Source organism: Aquarana catesbeiana, linkage group LG01 (genome assembly GCF_042186555.1).
Source record: "Aquarana catesbeiana isolate 2022-GZ linkage group LG01, ASM4218655v1, whole genome shotgun sequence".
Classification (NCBI taxonomy): Eukaryota; Metazoa; Chordata; class Amphibia; order Anura; family Ranidae; genus Aquarana; species Aquarana catesbeiana.
Genome location: NC_133324.1, coordinates 517237383 through 517262762, shown reverse-complemented (window position 1 = coordinate 517262762; position 25380 = coordinate 517237383). Strand labels below are relative to the sequence as shown.

Here is a 25380-nt window from a genome sequence, read left to right as displayed (position 1 = left end):
GACCTTAGGGAGACACGATATACATATGAATGCCGCCTCTATTTACATATCAATACCGTGGTCCGCGACTATTTACATATTGTTGCGGTCGCTATTTACATATCAATGTAGGTTATTTACATGTAAACACAGGGTCTGCAGGTGAGTCATCTGTACATGGCAAAAGGGCAGAGTTGGGCAGCAGCAACAGAACTTTACACTGAGATATCGGGACACAGTACAGGACTAAAACTTCAAAGGATAAGGGAATTTAAACTGGGACAGTTGGCAAGTATAAGGCAGCTGCTTTGGGCCCCATAACAATGATGGGACCCAGGGCAGCTGTCCCTTTTGCCCTGCCTTAAAAATGGTCCTGACAATGCCTCATCATTACACATAACACACAACGTGCAGGAGTCAGGAATACATAAAACAAGTTCAGGGGTCGGGGGTCAGGGGTCAGGAGTACATATTCTATAAAATGCTTGAGTCAGGTGGGTGTAGTGTGCAGAATTCACTGGTCAGGAGTAACCTCCTAGCACAAATCTCCCCCCTCCACATTCCACCTTATAGTAAAAATCCTCCCTCCCCCAAAATCTTCCTCCATTTATTTACCTTTTTAGGCCATCACTGCTCTGTTCAAGTAAACACAGGCAGGGACTACAATGCTATAAGTAAAACACTTACAAGAAAGAATACCATGGGTGACTGAGCTTCTAGGATGTAGCACTGGCTGGAGTTGGCCCAATGTACACTCGAGGTACTGGCCTTCCCTGCTGCAAGTGCTGTGTTAGCGAAGACCTTCAAAGCAGTGGGAGAAGCTGACTATTTAAATGACTCAGGCCTGAACCACACAGGACTGCAAAACACCCACTTTGGAATTAAGTGATAAAAGCAATAAATTTTTTTATATCTGTTTAACTAAGAAGACCAAATACATTTCCCTTTTGTACTCGTTGTTGCTGACATTAATTGACGCTTTGTGAGTTATTATGGAGAAGAGCATAAAAAGTGGAAATAAAATTACAGTTCTGGGACTAAATACAAATTCGAAATACATTCAGGCATTCAGTTAGAAAATGCCATGTAGGAAAATAATGAATTTGCATCTATGTGAAATGTATTTATCATTTATGTCCTATATTCAACATTTAGAATCAAATGGACAGCAACATTTCTTGTTTTTTAGTTTTTGGAGGACTCTTTAATAGCTGATCCTATCCAGTTTTAGCCTTGGATGCTATTTCAGACAATATCTCTTTGATTGCAATTTTTGCACAGAGCATGGATTGCATTTTTAATGATGGGCTTTGACAACAGGGGAAGAATAGCACACTGGTTTCCAAATGTTGGTTGAATATTTCTTTGCACTTCAATAAATACCAAAACATGGTACAGCATGGCCGAATGGGCACAGCACATTAAAGTTGTTGTAAACAACTCAGTAAAATGACTAGCCTCAGGTGATACACGGAAATGGAACAAATCCTCCCACATAAGTTGTACCTGTTTGTCTGCAGACTCTTTTCTCCAAAGTTATTTAAAGTACAAAACTTAAACAGCATTTCTTAGCTACAGCAGGCAGTGGCCAAGGATCTGATGTCACAAACTGCACAGAATAGACAGTTGAGTGTAATCTGAGACTTGATACTGTGAAATTATAATAATATCTGTGCTACCATTTACCAGAAAAAAAATATTTTGTGCAGGTGGCTGCTAACAGTAATGTGTTCCCACACTTATGGATAAATTAACTATAATAAACCTTTTGCACCTTCCAAACTTATAAATATGAATAATCACCTTAAAAATAAACTATTGCAAGCTTTCTTAACCGATTCAGCCCCGGAAGATTTTACCCCCTTCCTGACCAGATCGTTTTTTGCGATTCGGCACTGCGTCGCTTTAACTGACAATTGCGCGGTCGTGTGCTGTGTCTCCCAAACAAAATTGACGTCCTTTTTTCCCCACAAATAGAGCTTTCTTTTTGTGGTATTTGATCGCCTCTGCGATTTTTATTTTTTGCGCTATAAACAAAAATAAGAGCGACAATTTTGAAAAAAAACGCATTATTTTTTACATTTTGCTATAATAAATATCCCCCAAAAATATATATAAAAAATTTTTTTTCATCAGTTTAGGCCGATCATATTCTTCTACATATTTTTGGTAAAAAAAAAATCACAATAAGCGTTTATTGATTGATTTGCGCAAAAGTTATAGCGTTTACAAAATGGGGGATAGTTTTATGGCATTTTTATTAATTATTTTTTTTTTTACTAGTAATGGCGGCGATCAGCGATTTTTATTGTGACTGCGACATTATGGCGGACATGTAGGACATTTTTGACACATTTTTAGGACTATTGTCATTTATACAGCAATCAGTGCTATAAAAATGCACTGATTCCTGTGTAAATGACACTGGCAGTGAAGGGGTTAACCACTAGAGGGAGGGGTTAAGTCAGTACTAGGAAGTGATTACTAACTGTAGGGGGGATGGGCTAGCAGTGTCACTACACTGATCACTGCTCACGATGACAGGGAGCAGAGATCAGTGACACTTGTCACTTCGTCCTCTCCATGAGGCGATCGTGGGTATCCCCGCGACCTTACGGACACCATTATCCTTGCTTGGCAGTACTTTGGTGATCAAACCTAAAGGCCACATATTCCTTAGTGCCTGGCAATCTTTCATGAGCACAACATCACCAGGTTTAAGATTAGGCTTTTCAGTGTGCCACTTTCTCCTTACTTGTAGAGTAGATATATATTGTTCCCTCCAGCGGTTCCAGAAGGTATTGGCAAGGGCTAGTACTTGTCTCCATTGACGTTTGTAAAGGTCCTTCTCACAAAACTCTCCAGCTGGAGCACCGGCAAGACTAGTCTTTTGCGTAACATGGCAGGTGTGAGGACCACTGGATCCTCAGAGTCACTTGAAATGGATGTCAAACGTCTGGCGTTAATGATAGCTGTAACCTCTGCAATAAATGTCACTAAACATTCGTGAGTAAGCCTTGCAGTTCCTACTTGTAGGAAGATAGAGTCAAGAATTGTGCGGGCTATGCCTATCATCCTCTCCCAAACACCTCCCATTTGAGAAGAGTGAGGTGGGTTGAAGATCCACGTGCAGTCTTGTTCACTCAAGTATCTTTCTACTCTAAGAACTTCCAAATTAGAAGGAATTTGAAGTTCTTTTACTGCAGCACAAAGTTCCACCCTGGGTATGGTGTGTTCGGAAAGTGGTGCAAGTTTTGCTTTCCCAATTACAAACCCTATGTGGCATTGTCCTTTAGTGTCTATGGTTTTCAGGTAAGCTACAGCAGCAATTGCTTTAACAGAAGCATCCGAAAACACACAAAGTCTTTGCATCTGAACGTCAGCATATGACAGAGGAGCATATGGTCGTGGAATTTTAAGGTTGGATAGAGCTGCTAGTGAGTCCTTCCACTCTAGCCATAGGTTCTTCTTGACGGTGGGGAGAGGGTGGCCCCAATCTAGTGACTCACAGGTTAAGTCTCTCAGTAGTGCTTTACCCTGGATGTTGACAGGTGCTCCAAAGCCTAAGGGATCATACAGGCTGTTTATGGTAGACAAGACACCTCTACGGGTAAAGGGTTTTTCTTATGTGTTTACTTAGAAAGTAAACATGTGAGATCTTAAGTCCCAAAGCAAACCAAGACTGCGTTGCATGGGAAGTGAGTCTATGCCTAGATCTAAGTCCTTTAACTCGTTAGAATGATCTTGGACAGGAAAGGCTTCTAAAACTCCTCTACTGTTAGAAGCAATCTTGTGGAGTCTTAAGTTGGAACAAGCAAGCATTGCCTGAGTTATTTTGTCCATAAACTGTCTGACATCTGACCCATACTCTGACTCTCCCACTCTAGCAGAGTGTCTGAAGCCATATATAGCAACTGCAGGGGAAGGACTGTTGCCAAATATGTGCACCCTCATGCGGTGTTCTGTGATGTCTCCAGAGGGGTTGTTGTCCCTGAACCAGAGAAACCTCAGAAAGTTTTGGTGTTCTTCTTTAACAAGAAAGCAATAGAACATTTGTTGTATGTCTGCCATGAATGTGACTGAATCCTTGTGAAAGCGGAGAAGTACTCCTAATAGTCTGTTGTTAAGGTCAGGGCCAGAGAGAAGGACATCGTTTAGAGAGACACCCTCATGCTTGGCGCTAGAATCGAACACCACTCTAATCTGCCCTGGCTTCTTAGGGTGATAGACCCCAAATATGGGTAAGTACCAGCATTCCTCTGAGTCTTTGAGGTTTGGGGCTATCTCAGCATGACCATTCTGGACTATTTTCTCCATGAAGGAAAGGAAATGTTCTTTTATCTCTGGTTTCCTTTGAAGATTGTGTCTTAAGGAAGTGAGACGTTTATATGCTAGTTCTCTGTTGTTAGGCAAATGTCGTCTTTGTGGCCTAAAGGGAAGAGGTGCAACCCAGCTATTAGTTCCGTCTTTCTCCATACTCCTTTCCATAACTTCTAATAAGAGCCTATTCTCAATGGATATTGCTACCAGGTTATCTTCCTTTGTTCTCTGGAACACTGTGTTTCCTAAGTCGCTTTGGTCGTTGTCATAGGTATTGCTGTCACAGAGGGGACTTAGGAAGGGAAGAGGTACAGGGTTGTTGTGTGGTAGCTCCTTTATGAGGACGTGATTCTGACAGGGTTGGAAAAGAGAAGGACGACCATTCTCGAGGGTACTAGTGAGCAGTTTATTAACAGATGCCGGTTTGTGTGCACCTCTCAGGCAAACATCACCTATAATGACCCGCCCGAGATCCAATTTTTGGGCATATGGGGCATTTTTAGGACCGTTGATCAGTTTTCTTACTTTGTGGACTTGCAAGATATCCCTTCCTAGGAGTAAGATTATCTGAGCCTGATCATCTAGTTCTGTTATGAGATGTGCTATGTGATTCAAGTGAGTCTGGTGAGCTGCTGTGTCTGGTGTGGGAATCTCTGATCTGTTGTCTGGCATCTGGTTGCACTCTATTATGGTCGGTAAGGGTAGGCATGTCTTACCATCCATAGATTCAATTTGTAGGCCGTCAGCTCTTCTCCCTGCCGTTTCCACTGTACCTGCACAAGTCCAAAGGGAGTAAGGACTGCTGGGGCCTTTGATGTTTAGAATGTCAAAAAACATAGATCTGGCTAGTGACTTATTACTCTGATCATCCAAGATGACGTAGAGCTTGACAGCTTTGTCCCTGCGTCCTTTTGGGTAAACTCTCACGAGACAGATTTTAGAGCAAGATCTGCCACCTGTACTTCCTTTGGAAACTTCAGTACACTGTGAATTGATTGCTATGGCGTCTGTGCTAGAGTCTTTGGTCTCCCTGCCTTGCTCCTTGTCCCTATGAACAGGTGGGAAAGTTCTTGGAGTAGGCTTTGGGTGTAGAGCTGTGTTGTGCTCTGTGCTGTCACATTCTGTACATTTGACACTGACCTTACAATCCTTGGCGAAATGTGTGGACGAAGAGCAGCACTTGTAACAGATGTTGTTCTCTTTGAGGAAAGCTTTGCGATCCTGGATGGTCTTTGTCCTGAAGGCTCTGCATTTCAGAAGAGGATGTGGCATCTTATGTAGAGGGCAGAACTTAGTAGGGTCGCTGTCTTGATCCTCTGGCTGAGACTGCAAATTTATGGGAAGAAATGTTAGTTTTGTGCACTGCTACTGGAGCTCTGAGTTGTTTAGGGCCAGAAGAAGTGGTATAAGACACTGGAAAAATGAAGCTGGGGTCATCTTTCATTCCTGCCTGTCTGTCTAGAAAGTCCACAAACTCACTAAAGGGTGGAAAAGGCATATTGTGTTTTCGTTTGTAGTTACAGCCATGAGTAATCCACCTTTTGTGTAACTTATAAGGAAGTTTTTGTGCTAAGGAGTTAATGTCTCTAGCAGAGTCAAGATAAGAAAGGCCAGGTAAGTCTCCTTCTGCTTTAGCAACTTGTAACTCCATACACAGGTCACTGAATTCTCTGAGTCTTTGGTAACCTCTGCTAGGTATTTTTGGGAAGTCTTCTATTGTTTTAAACAGTGTACTCTCTATAGCCTCTGTTGAGCCATAACATCTATCCAGTCTGTTCCAGATGTTTGCAAGGCCTATCTCAGGGTGGTTTATGTTAATGTCTCTGATCCTTTTGGCATGTTCAACAGAATCATTGCCAAGCCACTTTATAAGGAGGTCTATCTGGTCCCTGCAGAATAGATCTAGACCTTGAATGGCACTCTGGAAAGAGGATCGCCACGCCCTGTAGTGTTGGAGGCGATCACTGAATTTGACAAGTCCTTGGGTAACTAACTCTCTTTTGGCCAGAAACTTGGCAAAGTCTACAGTAGCCTGATTGGCATTGGGGTAGGCTGCTGGTGTATTGTGGTGCGGTGTAAAGGCATACCTGGTAAAAGTCTCTTCTTTAGGCGCCCTGGGTTCAAACTTGCATAAGGTTGGCAGTTTGTACCGGCTCGTTGCATACACCTTTGGAGTGAAGACTGGTGTTTGATGTTTGTATGAAGGCTGGGTACCTTGTGAAGTAGAAGGTTTGGTTGGAACTGGAAAGTCTGGAACGCTGTCAGATATTTCTTGCTTGTAGCACTGGGGTCCCAGGTCATCTTGTTGCTGCTTTATTTGATGTGACTCACTGACATCATGTTTAAGTTCTTGTTGTGGGATGCTGCTTGGGTCACAGTGCTGGTAGACATAATCTGACGTGCATTGCGAAGAATCTTGTTGGTCCTCTTCTAGACCAGGTATGCTGCTGCCTAGTCTTGGTTCATCGTAGACGGCTGCTTCTAAAACTTCTGCTTCTGCAATGGCGGCGGCAGCGTCTCTTCCTACTGCCAGCTTCTCCGTGTTAGCTTCTAAGATAGCTTGCTGCAATTTCAGAGATGCTTCCTGCTGGGCTAGCTCTTCTTCCAGGCTTATTCTTTCCATCTCTCTCTCTTGTTCCATGCCTACTCTTTCATGGTCCAAGCGTACTCTTTCCTTCTCTCTCTCTTGCTCCCGTCTCACCTTTTCTACATCAAGACGGGCCATTTCTTTTTTCATCTGCAACTCTTGGTCTGCAAATGCGGCCCTGGCTTTTGCTGCTTCGGCTTTTGAACGGGCGATAGCTGCTGCATTTGCGACAGATGACTTAGAGATTGAGATTGCTCGTGAACGTGTTTTGTAAAAAGATATCCCACTGTGAGACATGGTTGCGGGGAAGAAGCTGTCTTGCTGTATGAGACCGTTCTAGTGTCGATGCTGCTTGACAGAGCGCGTCTGTGTAGCGTGGCTGCTTGCTTCGCCTGCCGCAGGCCTTTGTCTTTAAGGCTTCTGACTGTATGGATACTGCGTAGCCCCGGGCTGTACAGACTTCTGAAGTCGGTTTATCTTCCCTTCAGAGGTCAGCTTAAAAATTTCACTGTTCTGTCTCTGGGACAGATAGCTAAACCTTCTTATCCTAATAACTTCAGATATCATATTTCTTTGATCTCAGTTTTATTAGAACAAGCCAGGTAAAACTACAAAATAACAGAAATAGACTTCAATAAGTACAATATCACATTAAATACAGAATACATTGCAGAAACAACGATATACAGTACAAGATGAGATAATAAAAATGTACTTTTTAAGTTCTCTAAGGGGTGATGACGATAGATTGAGAAAGACATGTCTTGCTTCCTGCAATGTGTTGAAAAGAATGGTGGCTGGTTCAATTCCTGTTAAGATTCTACCAAGAATTCCCTGCTTGCTGACAACTTCCTTCATTACACATACAATAAAACAATAAACAGAACTGCAGCAATACCAAAAAGGAACACTAGATGGAGCCTGCACACCACATATGATTGTCTTAAGTAAATTACACATTTTGCATGTAAATTTAACAGCACAGGTACAAATAAGGTAAAAATAATCAGCAAGACATCTGGTGGACAGAACACTTGGGGCATTTTCCCTTCAGTTTTGTCTTCAGCAAGTGAAATGTATGCTCAATCGTATTCAGGTCAGTTGATTGACTTGGCCATTGCATAACATTCCACTTCTTTCCCTTAAAAAAAGTCTTTGGTTGCTTTCGTAGTATGCTTCGTTTTTTGTCCATCTGCACTGTGAAGTGCCGTCCAGTGAGTTCTGAAGCATTTTGCTGAATAGAAGATAAAAAAGATAAAAAAGATAATATTGCCGAAACACTTCAGAATTCATCCTGCTGCTTTTGTCAGCAGTCACATCATCAATAAATACAAGAGAACCAGTTCCATTGGCAGCCATACATGCCCACACCATGACACTACCACCACCATGCTTCACTGATGAGGTGGCATGCTTTGGATCATGAGCAGTTCCTTTCCTTCTCCATACTCTTCTCATCCCATCACTCTGGTACAAGTTGATCTTGGTCTCATCTGTCCATAGGATGTTGTTCCAGAACTGTGAAGGCTTTTTTAGATGTTGTTTGGTAAACTCTAATCTGGCCTTCCTGTTTTTGAGGCTCACCAATGGTTTACATCTTGTGGTGAACCCTCTGTATTCACTCTGGTGAAGACTTCTCTTTATTGTTGACTTTGACACACATACACCTACCTCCTGGAGAGTGTTCTTGATCTGGCCAACTGTTGTGAAGGGTGTTTTCTTCACCAGGGAAAGAATTCTTTGGTCAACCACCACAGTTGTTTTCCGTGGTCTTCCGGGTCTTTTGGTGTTGCTGAGCTCACCGGTGCATTCTTTCTTTTTAAGGATGTTCCAAACAGTTAATTTGGCACACCTAATGTTTTTTCAGCCTAATGATGGCTTGCTTCACTGATAGTGACAGCTCTTTGGATCTCATATTGAGAGCTGACAGCAACAGATTCCAAATGCAAACAGCACACTCGAAATGAACTCTGGACCTTTTATCTGCTCCTTGTAAATGGGATAATGAGGGAATAACACACACCTGGCCATGGAACAGCTGAGCAGTCAATTGTCCTATTACTTTTGGTCCCTTAAAAAGTGGGAGGCACATATACAAACTGTTGTAATTCCTACAATGTTCACCTGATTTGAATGTAAATACCCTCAAATTAAAGCTGAAAGTCTGCAGTTAAAGCACATCTTGTTCGTTTCATTTCAAATCCATTGTGGTGGTGTATAGAGCCAAAAAGATCAGAATTGTATAGATGTCCCAATATTTATGGACCTGACCTATGTACATTTCCACGGGGCAAAAAAAATGATACTTAAAAGTCTCGTTACTATGAAGTTAAAGTCTTTGTGGAAGATATTTATGTGCACATCCAGTGGTAAGATATTTTTTAAGGTTTTTTTTTTGAGAGCCATGATTCCCGCCACTATTCCCCAATGCTCTCACCTCAAAGGATGGACCCGCTATGAGGTCTAATGCGACTTCCCCTTTGGGCAGGGACTGCCTTAAATCCTGTTCTGTTATGGTGCTTCTAGTTTTCCTGTTTTTGTCACTCTTGGAATGGTCACAAATAGATGGGCGTCTGGCCTTTTAAAAGATTGTGTGCATGTCCTGCAATGGACTCAGACAACAAAGGGGATCCCCATAGTGCAGTAAGCTTAAACAAAGGTGTTTATTTATTTAAAGTACACTTACAAGATGCAGCAATAGTATCAGCTTGTATTTAAAACAGCGGGGCCGCGGTTCCCACGTCACTTCCGGTTTCGTCAATCTGTCAGTCTCCGGGCTTTGCGAACACATGTGTGAATGCACGCTTGGTATTGACCTGTTACCTGTTTTTATGGGTAATTTAGTTAAGCACCAAATGTTAATAAAAGTGCATTTTTCTGCAACAAGGGCAACTAAGGGCAAATCATAAGGCTTTGCATCTTCTCACATACACCGATCAGCCATAACATTATGACCACCCAGCTAATACTGAGTATGGCCCACTTTTGCTAAAACAGTCCTGACCCATTGAGTCATGGACACCAAAGTACCATCCACATGAATGGTAGCACCACATCATCTTCATGGACAACATGCTCACTTGCTGCCTAAGATATCCTACCAATTTTCAGATGCAATTGTAATGAGCTATTCCATTTACCTGTCAGTGGTCATAATGTTATGGCTGATCGGTGTATTTCAATATACCAAAATAATGGTGTCCACCTATACTTTAATCTGCTTGTTCAAAGTGACAAAACGTTTATATTTTGATCGAATCTAAGCAAAACTTGAGAGTATAAAATTCCTTTTTGATCTCTTTATGGTCAGGTTAAAATTAAAAAGAAGGTGAAAATATTTTCGGTCATTTTGAGATTTAAAAGCATATAGTGTATTTTTTGATCCAATCCTTTGAGCATGCCTATTTGATCACTTCCTTTTTTTGACGTATCATTAAATGACCATTCTATCTAATTACTGCTTGAATCCAAAGTCAATGAATTGGTATTAAAATAGAAATTCCATCAGTTGATGTTTTCCCATATTTTAGATCTAAAATTTAAAAAAAAAATCAGAAACACATGAATTGGTGATCAAAAAAAAATCTAAAAATCTAATCAAGCAGCTCGATTATATCCAAATTAAAATGAAATATTAACGTGCATGGCCAATATAAGAGAATAAAAATGAATCTCACAGTTTGACCTACCGCCTCCCCTAGGTATATAACCTTTCTTTATATATAACACATGAATAGTTAACAACTGCTTGCGAAGTTAACCCTTTATTTACACCATAGCGTGTAAAATCCCTGAGAATGCAAACTGTAACCTGCAATCAATGAGGATGCCCCAGGGAGGTGTGTGGGGGCAGGAAGGCAGGTACTCAAGAGGCAGCAGCCACATCTTCTTGTTGCTAGGTAACTGGCACACACAGTCTGTACCGAATGATTTTCTTGAGCAGAACACATCTACCAGCATATATATGCCGTTGTGCTTACCCTTTTCTACAGCCTAATAAATGGCAACATTATAAAAGCCTGTCATTGAGTTCCAAGAGCCCCTCATGTCCTCCACAAACACAAACCCATCCTCCTCCATTTTTCTTTTGTTCCCGTGAAGTTCTGTGAATTCTCCATGGTAACGATGGTAGCAACTGATCACGTGTACGGATAGACTACATATGCACAGGCAGTGGCTCAAGCAATGTATAGGGCTGCATGCTGGGCTTCCTCTGCATTTTTCCGCACCCAGTTGGGCGGATTTCCAAAAAAAAATGGAAATGGAAGGTCTGAGTTGTCCAGTGAAACTGGAAATGGAAGATATGAGTGATAGCAACCAATAAAATATCCATATTCTTACAGCACGTGTAAGAAAATAAAAGCAAACACCTGTTTGGTTGCTATAGGCTTTTGTGCTCTAGTAAATCCAGCTCAACATCAGACAAAAACATGATACATGTAGAAACATTGATATATATGGGGGTTGATTTACTAAAGGTAAATAGGCTGTTCATTTTGCAAAGGGAATGTTCTCTTAGCTTAGTGAAAAGCGCTGCTGACTTCTAGCATCCAATCACGTGAAAGCAAAAATGCTGTTTTTTTTATTTATTTTTCATATATTTATTTTTTGCTGGTGATTTGGGACTCTTTGCAAAGTGATTTTTTCACCACAATCGCTAAGCTAAGTTAAAATCCCTGCAAAGTGCAAAGTGAACAGCTTTTTTGCCTTTGGTAAGTGAACACCATAGTGTTAAAGCTGATCTGTGGCAAAACAGCTAAATACAGAGATGAAATACCTATAAATACCTATCAGAGAGCAGTTTTACCTGCCAAAGGTTTGCATTTTTGAGTCCTGAGATTAAGCCCAGGTTCACATTGCTGCGGGCTATAAATTGGACGAGTTTAGCTGAACTCGCCCAATTTCAACCTGGCAATGCAGTCCGACTTTAGGGGTGATTTGACAGACATCTGTGCGGGTTCCTGCATAGATGTCTATACAAATCTGCCCCTGAAGTCACAAAAAGTAGTACAGGGAATCGGTGCCGCGCCGCTAAGTCAGCACCGCACTGATTCGGACAGTGCCATTGACGGCAGTAGCTGACGATTTGGCATGCGATTTGACATGTGAAACCGCATGCCAAATCACTCCAGTGTGAGCCTAGGTTTACTCAAACTATAACCCCATTTGGCACGGCAGGAGACCTGATTTTTTTTCACAATATTTATTTTAGGAACTTTTATAAACAGGTGAACACAGAAATGCAAATAAAGGCACACATCCGGAGTTACAACTCAAACAAATTTGTAAGAAAACACAGTCCTCAAGAGTTGGACCCTGCCAGGTCTGGCAAAGGGAGGCCTGATTTTTCTCTTCTGCAATAAGGTAACGTCCTTGTCCCCCACCTGTGACTGAACAGTGAAGTGAGAGCAGCAGATTGCCCTCTCATTCTATCCGCATGCTACCTATACTGCAGCACAACTAATTGGTTATTTGTGCTGCTTCTCCCTCCCCCAGTCTGAGCTCTGCTGTACAGTAACAGCAAGAGGTTTATACCAGGTCAAATTCAGGTTTGCATGTAAAAAAAAAAAAAATTAGGAATGTATTCAAGTGTAACTAAAGTCTGCAATACTTACTGCTGCTTCAACAGTCAGACGCCCACAAGGTCCCTTGTCGGTGCTTGCATTTTATCCCCAGCTTTTTTCCGGTGCTGGTCTTCAGCCATCTTGATTGGTCAGTGCAGGATGATGTCTCTCCCGTGCATGCGCAGGAGTTCAGTCATCTCGGCACACAGGTACTGTGCATGCACAGCTCACTGTACATTTTAAAGAAGAATGCGAGTGGGCAGGTAAGTTTAATTTGTGGCAAAAGAGGCATTGCATTTTCATTTTAGACTTTAGTTCTGCTTCAATCAAAAAAGAGATGCATTAACCTGTGTCTTTTATAATACGGTAATATTGCCAATCTGTCATATGTGTATTACTACCACTGCATTCATGGGATGCACCCTCATGTATATAAGCACATGCAGTCTTATTCTTGAGAATCAAAATGCTTCAATATCTTGAAATACTGATTTCCTCACATCCATCTCTTCAGTATCCCTAATAAATGACAAGCAGGCAGGGACACACCTCAAATAAATGTGTCCTGATTATTAGATAAAATGCAGGCAGACACGCTAGAGTGCACATGCAGCACACACTTTATCACCCTGATGGCTTTTGTGTGAAGTGCAGACTCTGCCTCTTTATTTGTCTCCTCCTCTGTCTGTCCCTTCTCTGGGTTCCTTCCCTCCATCACTCCTGGACAGCATCCCTCCTTCCTCTTCTCCCTTGTCTTGTCCTGGGTACCAACCACACCAGAGTTAGAGTCTTCCAGTAGGGCATCTATCCTATTGTTAATGGGAGGAATACAAAGGTGACTAGGGTACCTTTGTAGGAGAGTCCTTCTGTAAGGTGTCCAGAATTGCTCTTTTGTTACAGCGGGATACAGAGATTTGCAGACCCTCCCCCATGTGCTCTGTATTCATTCACAGGCATCCTTTGGGCTCCTTACTACTGTAGCTCAGCATCCTGCTCTACCTCTCTTTGTTCCTGGTCTCCCCCTTAAAGTCGGTTTGATGTTTCCTTCTCTACCCTGCATCTCCCTCCCTTGACAGGTAAATATATTTTTAGCTAGCTCTCAAGATGTTGCTTGTGGATCTTGCTGGTTTGATTGCATGGAGTATATATTCAGGGCTGGGCTAATGATTTACCGGAATACTCATTGAATTAGAATATGCATACAGCAGTTGGCTATGTGTTCATGTAAAAGCATCTTCATCTATTATAATTCTCAGCTATAACACTGATTGCGTTATCCTTATGTCATTTCTCCATTTGCAATTTATGGTGAGGCTCTATTGATTACCGTGAAATGCTATATTCCTTAGTAATATGCAGCTGCAATCAGTCCATATCATTAAGTGTGCTGAAATGTATCCCTGGCAGTAATTACATCTTTTGACAAGTTATACCACGCTGACAAATATTATGGCTGCAGTATTTATGGCATTTAAATAAAAATAAAAAAGATACCAGTTGATTTTACAATATTTTTGCACATTCTTACTTGCTTGAGTGCAGGGCTGGCTTTGTAACTACTAAACAGTATTAATATCACGTGTAAAACCACATGCGTCCTTATGTTTCTAAGTATCTGATATCTAAAGTGTTGTCATTCTTGTTGCAATTTTCTACCCATTTTCATAATTTTTAGCTGATTTTTTATTTAATTTTAAACATTTTTAATGTTTGGCTGTATACTAGCGTATTAAAGGGTCAAGGCAGTGGTCAGGGTGTCAATCATGTACTCTTCAAGCATGTAGGACAATATTTGCTCAATTGCATTGTACTATAGCTATCATTCCACGGACTACAGAAAATGAGGTTTTACCTGTCCAGCTAGGAACGCTATCTGCATGGAGTTGGTATGCTTTCCCTGTGTTTGAGTAGGTTTATTCTGATTGTTTCCTCCCCCAACCCAAATACATACTGATACATTCACTGGCATCCTACCAAACTGGCCCTAGAGAAGGTTTGCGTTTGCCGGTATGAGCTTAATTAAGATTATACATGCCTTAGGAAGCAGGAACTGAGAAGAATTTTAGAACCAAATATGTCTTATAAAATATTACATACTGTCAAAATAAATGGGAAAAAAATGACTAGATTCACTAATAGAATTCTACAACAATCACTTTAAACATACTCTATTGCAGTTATACAGTAATTACTATATCAGTTTGGGGAAGTGATATAGAAGTTACTTTGAAATCTAGCGAGAGCATGGTGCACCTAAAGCATGGAGACCAACTGTTGAGTTCATGGCTTCTCCAGTGACCAATACCATTAACGACTTGCCAGACACATTTATAGTTTGAAGATGAATTCCAGGTATGGATATTTTATACCTAACTACATTGGACCAATGTAACTATGCTTATACCATACTTGCAGGATCCCTGTGGAAACCGGAAATCACTTTACTAGGCACCACTACTTCAGTGATCTCCACTAGCTGCCCTGATGTTTACTAAACACAGGAGGTCTGTAGCTTGGCATGGGCACCATTCAGAGAATGCTTTGCATTTTCTCCCAACAAAAGCAAAGTATTCTCTGATTTGATGATGTGGGGGGAGGGGCGATGATATCATGCTCTCCACCTCATCCAATCAGTGAATGCTTTGCATTTATTGAGAAAATGCAAAGAGATCTCTGACTGGCCAACCTCCTGTGTTTACAATGCAGCAGGGCAGCCGCTCAGCACAAGACTCAGCAGCAAGTGGGAGATCACTGGAGTAGCTGTGTCAACTTCAGTGATTTCCAGCTTCTAGAGGAATCCCACAGATATGGTATATGCACAGTTACATTGGTACAAGCTGGTCCAATGTAACTATGTACAAAATACCCAGAATTAGAGTTGCTCCGAAACTGGAACCAATAACTTCAGACTCGGTTCACATATGTGCGGGCTGGTTTGCAGTGCAACTTCAAAGCCCAGCCTGGTCCAGTGCGATTTCGTTCAGCCATTCAGGTGATTCCAATGCTAATTGTAGTGTATGAGATTAGAAATGGCACCTAAACCGGACTGAAATCGCACAGGACTCTTTTTCAAATCAGGCTGTAAAAACTCAGTGAAACACACATGAAAACTGATGTGAAACTCATGTCTCTGCAAGTGAACTCTGTGCTGTTTTTCCATCAATTTTAATGCATGCATGGTATGAACAACCCCTAAAAAAAGCTGTCACATGACACTAAAATTAAGCATCGGTAATTGGTATCAGCGAGTACTTGAGAAATTGTATCGGTACTCATACTCGGTCTTAAAAAACTGGTTACTATGCAGCCCTACACTTCTCTAACTATGATTAACTTATAATTATATTGGTAAAAAAATTCTCTGATGCTTTATGCATAATTTAAATGATGTAAAATACGACTACATTACCAGCAAACTCTGAGTCCAATTTTAACATGCTTTCTGGAAAGAATGGTTGCCAATTGGGATGCATTTACCATGCATTCACATTGACTTGTACAGAGTAACAACAGTAATACATGGTAAAAACAACATTAAACACTGCTTCGTGTGATGAAATTCCAATAAAATCCAAATTCCAACAAAATCCAATTGCATTCTACATCCAGGGGAACGGTTGTGAATTAAAGGAAAATGGGGGCTACTGCTGTTGATTTCTCTTTCTGAACACAGAAGTTCCATGGTTGAAATGTTGGCCCTGATGGCTTTAATACTATTTGAGTCACTGACTCCTGTGACAGATTTCCTTTAAAGCCCAACTGAACCTTTAGTTTAAATCAGCTGAACACCTCAGATGTGCATTAAAACAAAAGGTGTGCAAAGTCTAAAAGTAGCCACAGATTTAAAAAGTCTGTCTCCTGCCAGCATGCTGTGGAGAAGAACCCTTGCTCTCTTGGTGGAAGCAGTGGTCCCTCTTTAGAGGTCAGACACACTCCCTGCTGAGTCAGACCCAGAGCTCTCCAATCAGCAAGAAGCATGGGATTTGGTGAATGCTCACTAATTTCTGACTTGTGTGGTGGGTGAGGAATGCCTTTTTCAAAGGGTCATGAGACACCAAACGTTTATTTACACTGAAAGACAGTACAATACTTTCAGTAAAGTGTTAATAATAAAAAAAGTTTGGATTTTTACCACAAAGTTTGATGACTCTTTTAAAAAGGCACACCTTACCCACGAGAAATTCACGTTTGCTGAAGAGCCAGTATCCCGACTGGCCATTCCAGGATTCAGCGATCCTTATTTTGGACTGGTCGTGTTTCAGTTACTTGCCAAACCCTCAAGAAAGAGTCCAGTACCAGCCTACAAATTCTGATGGGCAGATTAAAAATAGGCAAGAGGGAGATAATTTAGGAATGAGTACAATGAACTGAATCTTCAGAAGATGGAAAGGTTAACCAAAGCAAAATTGACAGATTTGGACAAAGGTTCTCATTATGTGCTATTCTTAAGCACCATTACTTCTGTTTTGATGACAAGAGAGCAGACATATGAAGCAGACCTAGTATATGGGACCAAGCATTACCATGTGCATATATAGGCACCACTGTCAACTCATCTTATACAGCAACTTTTACTTACCTCATCTCACTGTGAATCAGATTGTATCGGCCATGCAAACATGATTAGACAAAAGACCTTTATAAACATTAATTACTGGATCATCTAGGCTTGCATGTTTGTGCCCATGGTAGTGAGGGAGAGGGAGGCATCTATGGTATCTGCTTATCTCAGCCTGAAAAAATCTAAACCAACTAATCAGTTATTCCCCAGAGAAGGCAATGTATGGAGAGGTGGGTGGGTTATGTATGTAATGTATAGAGTGGTGAGGTATGTATGTATATAATGTAATGAAAGGCGGGGTAAATATGTATGGGGTGAAGTATGTATGTAGGTATGTATGGAGAGGTGGGGGTATGTACTGTATGTATGGGGTTGGGTATATATATAGATATGTATGTAATGTATTGGAGAGGCAGACAAACCAAACCCAGAACAATCCTTTTTTTTCTGTGATCATCTTAAAGGAAACCTGGAAATAGAGAAATATGTAAGCTGCTATTGCCGATCTCTTCTTCTGAAAATGCTAGATACCTGGCTGTCTTGCTAACTCAATATCGTTGGTGCTTACTAAGTTACTGACCTAGAGCAAGTAAGACAATCAGAAGTTCTGACTTCCCTTGCTGCATTTTTGTTCTGGATCAGTGGCCTAAAAAGTATGGAAGGCATCAAATGAGCAGTAGGGCCGCTATCAATTTTGAAGGTTAGCAACTGTAACCACATATTTCTGTCAGCACAAGTTTCCATTCAGCAAACTGCTGAGGTAGCACATAACAAGAAAAGAGATGCTTTCGGTCTTGTAGACTAAAATCCGTCAAAAAATCTGTTTCAAAATAGACTAAAAGGAATTTAAACTTTGTAGAAAGATCCTTAACCAATTATGGACCTTCCACAAAAACAGCAATAAAGTACCTTTGATGTACCTGGTTCACCCTGGTCTTCCCATCTGCTCTGAAGCTGTTGGAAATTGCCAATATTGGCTGTCATTTTAACAGCCAAGTCCTGGTTTGTGCTGCAGGGGTGCTTAAAATGGATTCTGTGGTAAAACAAAGTCTGTAAACAATTTTTGTGGGTTAGAGCAACCTGTCAAGTGAAAAAATCAGGTTTTCTTAAATTTTAAAGTGTACCTATTTAACCCTTCATTTAAAGTCAAACACCAGGAATCACAAAAACGCTTCCTTGTATTGGGGCTGTGCCTGCACTGCAATGGTTAACTGTTTGTTTTGTCTAGGGGGACTAAGTAAAAGCTCCACTCCGCAGGCGGTGCATTACCCTATGAATGAGAGGGTTGGCCTGTCCCTCAACGTTCTCACGTCCAATGCAGGGCTATGGACCCTGTATCGGTCTTGGTGACCCTAAGCTGCGGGAGCATGGTAGAAAAGAGGCTGCTGAATAGCAGCACAGAGAAGCCTGCAGGAGCGGAGGATCGGGTTAGTAAAACTGCTTTTCTACATCCTTTAGACCAGTGGTTCTCAACTCCAGTCCTCAGGACCCACTAACACAGGCCAGGTTTGCAAGATAACTGAAATACATTGCAGGTGATATAATTTGCTGCTCAGTGATTGCAGTATTCTAGTCTGCATCTCTCCAAGGTAATACTTGAAATATGGCCTGTTAGTGGGTCCTAAAGACAGGAGTTGAGAACCACTGCTTTAGACAGACATTAGCAGTTAACTCATGCAGCACAGCCCCACTGCAAAAGCGGATTTTTATCTTTCCTGGAGTTCAAACTTTTTTTTTTAACATAAAGATTTTATTGTAGGTTTTAAAGACCATACAGAGTACAATAGCAAAATAGGATAAATTTCCATTTGCAGCATGTCATGCAGTTTTACATCAAACACATAAACACAGAGTATGGAGGAGAAGATAAAAAAACAAAACAAAAACAAAATAAGAAAAAACAAGTAAAAATAACAAACAATTTGGATTACAGATTATAAGGCAAAATCACTGTGTAAACTTTGATGATTATAAATGCCTCACTATTGAAGATGTCACCGGTTCTATTCTCCATAATGGTGAATTGTCTATCCAGAAATCTAGCAAGACCAACTGAAAATACTGGGTCTTAGGAATGCATTGTACGCCAGTCGTTTAGTAGGTCTAGTATGGTCTGGAGATCAGGGTGGGCATTGACTTTGAAGGTACCTGGAGTTCAAATTTAACTATAATCACTCCTAATTTACATCTTCCTCCCTTTCGTCCCTTAGCTATAGCTTTTCTGATGAATTGTACTAATTTTATCAATGTTTTTTTGTGGTGACGTGTTAAACCATTAAAAAAAAAAAACAAAAAAAAAACGACATTTGTAAATAACTTCACTGTGTTTTCAGCAGAAGCTTAAATGTTATTCTAAACTAAATTATAGAATACAATTAGTACCTTTTTTCTACTTATAAATGTGTTTACACAATATTCACACAACTTCTGCCCAAGTTTTACTCAAGAATCAATACAATCGATATCTCCTCTCCAATATTCCAGGAAACACTGCTACATCAATCTTTTCAAGGGAAGCTCCTTCCTACAGATCCTCAGTTGTAGAACAGTACCTCCAGTAAAGCTGAAAAACACAAGAACAACACTACATTTGAATAGGGTAGGTAGTAGCTGCTGTCCTGAAAGACTTACTGGAAACCAAGTTACTTGTAAACCTAACTTGACTTTTCCAAAATCATCTTCCAGGACAGCATCCAAAAGATTAAACAAGAACTTACCATTTAGGGGGATCACAGCCTGCAAGACCTTCCTGCCAAAAGACTGGTCACTAGCTGACAAGAGGTCCAACCTGTAGTGGCAGCAGAAGGCTGTAAAGCTTCACATTGCTGCCTTGCAAAATCTGTTCTGGGGTGGCACCAGCCCTTAAAGCCCAGGTAGATGCCAAAGCTCTAGGGGAATGTTTATGAACCCTCACTTGGGGATCCAGATTCATACGGTTATATGATTCTCTAATAGCTGTCCTTAACCATCTGGTATAGAATTCTTTGAAGAGCTTTGGATCTTTTTGACACCAGTGAGCAACACATAGAGAGAATATGTTTTCCTAAAATTTCCAGTTACCTCCAGGTGATGTAACACGTGATTTTTTTTTCTTTATTGCAAACTCGATTAATGCCCCATACACACGATCGGAATTTCCGTCAGAAAAACCTTGGATGGTTTTTCCGACGGAATTCCGCTCAGGCTTGCCTTGCATACACACGGTCACACAAAAGTTCTCTGAACTTTCGACCGCCAAGAACGTGGTGACGTACAACACTACGACGAGCCGAGAAAATGAAGTTCAATGCTTCCAAGCATGCGTCAAATTGTTTCCGAGCATGCGTAGCAATTTTGCGCGTCGGATTTGCTACAGATGATCGGAATTTCCGATAGGAACTTTTTCCGTCTGAAAAATAGAGGATCTGCTCTCAATCTTTTGCTGGTGGAAATTCCGCCAGCAAAAGTCCGATGGAGCATACACACGGACTTTACGATCATGTGTATGGGGCATTAGACAGACTGTAGTAAGAAAAATGCCCTGAAAAAGATGGTAGAAGAGCGATGATAAGCAAAAACTCTGGATCTGTCTTTAATACAGTTCAGTCTAGGAAGACTGGCAGAAAAAGCTCCCTTAAATACAAAGTTTGCAACTCCATCTGGGGAGCCAAAGTCAATGCCACCAGAAGAATAGTCCTGAGTATGAGGACCTTTAAGCTTCCAGAATCGAAAAGTTCCTTGGTCAAAACCTGTAGAACCACAGAGAGGTCCCGCTTAGGAAATCCTCTAAGAGGCACCATCTAGCTAGTGTGTAAAAAATTTGGTACCCAAAGGTTCCTTAGCAAAAGATTTAAAAAAAAAACACTCAAAGCTGCTATCTGCACCTTTAGCATGCTAATGGCTATTCTCCTCTCAGCTCCATCCTGCAAAAATTCCAGAACCGAAGCTTTACAATTATTCATCTTGCATCATGAGATGAAAATTCTCCACATTTGCCAAAATAGCTCTGGTTACCCTCTTGGGACTCCTGAACAAGGTAAGAGAACCACACTATCAGGACAAGCCTGAAAGAGTGCACCTACAATACAGTTCTGTGGGGGAGGAGCCTCCTTTTAAAAGTTTTGTTTAGTAGTGCTTCCTGAAAGATGATTAGGGAAAATACCTTTGGTCTTTAAGGGGGTATACAGGTGTAATAGCTGAAGTAATAATTACATAAAAATATAAGCAATCTAACAATTATATTTGTACTTTATGTCTTTAGGAATCCACTGGTCCCACATCTCAATAGTCACCCACTGGGTGCCATGATATCCACTAAAGAGAAGACCAAACCTCGGCCTCCAAAGGACAGCATGACTCTCTTACCATGCTTCTATTTTGTGGAGGTGAGTCTTTTACTGTATAGAACTGACAGATGTAATAAACAGGACACAGTAGTGTAAATTAACATTAAATATTACAACTCCTAGGGCTGTAAGTACCTGTATGTGTAGTTGAGAATAAGGCAAAAGCTAATAATGTACATTATACCACTTCTACCTATAATGCCCTGTACACACGACCAGTTTTGCCGTTGGAATAAACTCTGAAGGTTTTTAGGACGGATTTCAGACGGTGGGAGAGGTCCCACATTTTTGGACCTGATAGTCCCCATTGAAAAGATACTGCATTTTATTGTCTATATATAGACGATCTCCTGTTTATAGTCTCCGAGCCACACATCTGTTTACATCAATGGTTGGAATATATGAATCATGCCCTGTACATACGACCGGTTTTGCCATCGGAATAAACTCTTAAGGTTTCTCCAACGGAGTTCCGCTCAAGCTGTCTTGCATACACACGGTCACAGCAAATTCTGACCGTCCAGAACATGGTGACGTACAAAACGTACGACGGGACTAGAAAACGGAAGTTCAATAGCCAGTAGCCAATAGCTTTCGTCTCGTACTTGCTTCAGAGCATGCGTCGTTTTTGGTGCGTCAGAAAAGCATACAGACGATCGTTTTTTCCATCGGAAAAATATAGAACATGTTCTCTACCTAAGTCCGTCTGAATTTTTGACATAAAAAGTCCGATGGGGCATACACACGATCGGAATATACGATGAAAAGCTCCCATCAGACTCTTTCTGTCAGAAATTCCGCTCGTGTGTATGCGGCATAACAGTATAATCACTTCCAAAACATTTTTAAAATATCACCGTGTCTCTTGTCTCGTATCTAATTACCATTAACCGAATCAGCTCCGGAATGACCAGGCCATTTTTTGCGATACGGCACTGCATTCATTTAACTGACAATTGCGCAGTTGTGCGATGATGTACCCAAATAACATTGATGTCCTTTTTTTCCCACAAATAGTGCTTTATTTTTGTGGTATTTGATCACCTCTGCGATTTTTATTTTTTTGCGCTACAAACAAAAAAAGGCAGACAATTTTGAAAAAAAAAAACAATATTTTTTACTCTCTGCTATAAAACATATCCAGTAAAAAAATTTAAAAATCTAATCTCTTCATCAATTTAGGCCAATATGTATTCTGCTACATATTTTTGGTAAAAAAAAATCCCAATAAGCGTATATTGATTGGTTTGCGCAAAAGTTAGTGTCTACAAACGATGGGATAGATTTATGGAATTTTTATTTATTTTTTTCTAGTAATGGCACCGATTAGCGACATATAGTGGGACTGCGATATTGCGGCGGATAAATCGGACAACTAACTGACACTTTTGACCCTTTTTGGGGACCAGTAACACTAATGTAGTGATCAGTGCTAAAATAAATGCATGTCACTGTACTAATGACACTGGCAGGTAAGGGGTTAACATCAGGGGCGATCAAAGAGTTAAATGTGTTCCTAGGGAGTGCTTGGTTACTGTGTGGAGGATGCATTTACTGTGGGAAGACAGAGATCCATGTTTCTGCTTAGGTGATCTGCCTTGTTTACATAGGCAGATCGCGGTTCTGTGGTCTAATGGTCTTGAGAGAAGAATCTGTAACAAACTGGATACAAATGTTTACAATGTGAAGAGTTTAGTTTTCACAGTTACTTTGTTACATTTTTTCCTAATCCCTATGGTTCTTACTTCAGTCATACAAATGTTTTTGCTGCACCTCATATGACTAATGTCTAACATCTACTTCATATCACGACTTTTACATAATCCTTAAAATCCAACAAAGCAAGCATCAGAAGAGTGTGTGATTCAAGCATAATTACTATGGAGACAAAGGAAACTATTCCAGTGCAAATAATGAATCTGATTGCTTTGTGTTTTTAGAAATGGCTCCAAGACATTGGCCCACATAATAAGCAGGCACATTTGTTTTGCATGTTTTAAGAATAAAGTCACAGTGCTGCATTTTCAAGCACATTTTCTCTACAGACAGGCACATATATATATATATATATATATATATATATATATATATATATATATATATATATATATATATATATATATTAAACCCAATTAAACCTGCATATTAAAAAAAAAAGTATGCAGTAAGTCTGCATAAAAAGGAAAGAATATGTGATTTTTAAAATATTTTTTAATGGGTTAGTGCTTTACTAGTCAGGGAGAATGGGCATAGCTGATTAGAGCACTGTGCAGATGACCTGTAAGCAGTGGGTGTGCCGGATTTGACTGGGCACACCCTTATCCCCCAGTGTGCCAGGGCCCTGATAAGGCAATACAGCTGGCCCTCCTGTACAGCGGCCTGGGCCCTATCAGTTCAAAAATGGGGGCCCATGCACCTGCCGAGCAGGAGGACCAGCTGTACTGCCTTACTGCAGACGCCAATCCTTTTGTTCCTTCCCCTGCATAACTGCTGGATTCTCCTCCTCTTTCCTCCTCTCTCACAATCCACCTGCACTGCAGGGGGATCAGTTCTAGTATCTGCTCCCCCTTCAACTTGCTGTGCGCCCCCCCCTGCATCGCTTCCGGCTGCTCTCCTCTCGATGGCAGCTGCTGCGGACACACAGGGGGATGTTTCAGTATGGAGAGTAGGAGATGGGGACAGTAGATATGTCCTTTTCTGGATGAACACAGTGAGTGATCAGTACTGATTGCTCCTCTGTCCAATCACCGCTGAAGCATAGTAAACTATGTTTATTATGCTTCAGTCTGTAAATTAACAGGAAGCCTGTGAGTGCTTCCTATTCATTCATCTGTGCAGCTGAGGCTGCAGGGAAAGGGACTGATTTATGTCCTCTGTCCATTTCTCTGTTTAGACCCCTGATAAATCACCAAAGACCCCCAACAGGGCAGCTAAAAATGTAAATAAATAAAATAGAAATAAAAAAATAAAAACCAAATAAAATTCTTAAAAATAAAGAAAACAGATATTAAGGACTCATTCACATGTGCTTCCATAATTTCTGCAATGGCTGCAAAGCATGGCATCGCAGCCATGACATGTGCACACCCCTAGACACTGCCTCTGTTGCTCTGTTTTTGAGCTTTGGGGTGCATATTCTAATGCCTGTAAGGCTGCTGGTAACTGTATAAGAGCAGTGGCCTGGGTCTATAGCATGTTGCAGAACAGCTGCATATAATAATAAAGCACCAGCACAATAAAACACAACATAAATTACATTTTATTTACTTTTTACAAATTCTGACTGCATATTTCTATTAATCCATAATGGTTCTATTGGGCTCTAATGAGGAAAATATGCTTTAAAAATATAAATCTGGTACCCTGGAGAATTTGCTTCTGTTGTATCCAGATTACATTACACCTGTCCTGGCTTTTATACTTCTGCATCAGTGACCCAGATATATATTTTTTTTTTTTTTTTTTAACTGATGGGCTTCTCACTATAGCATATCCCATCCACAACTTCCATCTTAGCAACAACAAAACCCTTAAGCTTAGTACACACAGGCTGAATGTAGGGTGGCATTGGTTAGTTCCAAAGAAACCAGCCGACATTTGGCCCGTGTGTACTGAAGCCATTCGACAGAAGTCGGCCGTTCGGTCAACTTCTGTTGAAGGGGCACGACTGAAAGAGGTCTGCCAATTGGCTCCCGATTAGCGCTCTCAGCCAATGGCTGAGAGCACTGACAGCAGTGTTCTAGCGGGGGGCATTCCCCTGTACAGCACAGCAGGGGAGATCGCTGTACTAAAATTGGATAGCTAGTACAGCAACTCCACCTGAGCTGTCAGGTTTTTTTTTTTTTTTCATTCAATCCTGCTGGGTTGAGCAAAAAAAACTAGTAGTGTGTCAAAGTTTGTAAACAGTAGTTTTCTGGATTATTGCAAGAATGACACTTAAAATGCTATCTTGTGTTCAATAAGCTAATAATAATAAATTTGTAATCTAATAACCTTGAATGAAACGTCCAAAAGGGGGCTACACACCAAGCACTTAAGGGCACA

General features: G+C 40.9%; 1 protein-coding gene across 2 annotated transcripts in view; it reads left to right on the top strand.

The window, feature by feature from the left end:
* The first annotated feature begins 12578 nt into the window (after positions 1 to 12578).
* Positions 12579 to 25380, top strand: part of PLPPR3 (phospholipid phosphatase related 3) — a 31652-nt gene continuing 18850 nt past the window's right edge. Inside the window, exons 1-2 of one of the 2 annotated variants that reach the window (XM_073594051.1) lie at positions 12579 to 12713; positions 21252 to 21375. In XM_073594051.1, the coding sequence (XP_073450152.1) occupies positions 12700 to 12713; positions 21252 to 21375 (138 nt within the window). In that variant the 5' untranslated portion in view covers positions 12579 to 12699. Of the gene's footprint in view, positions 12714 to 13129; positions 13527 to 21251; positions 21376 to 25380 lie in introns of those variants that run through there. The other variant, XM_073594052.1, reaches the window with a different exon arrangement.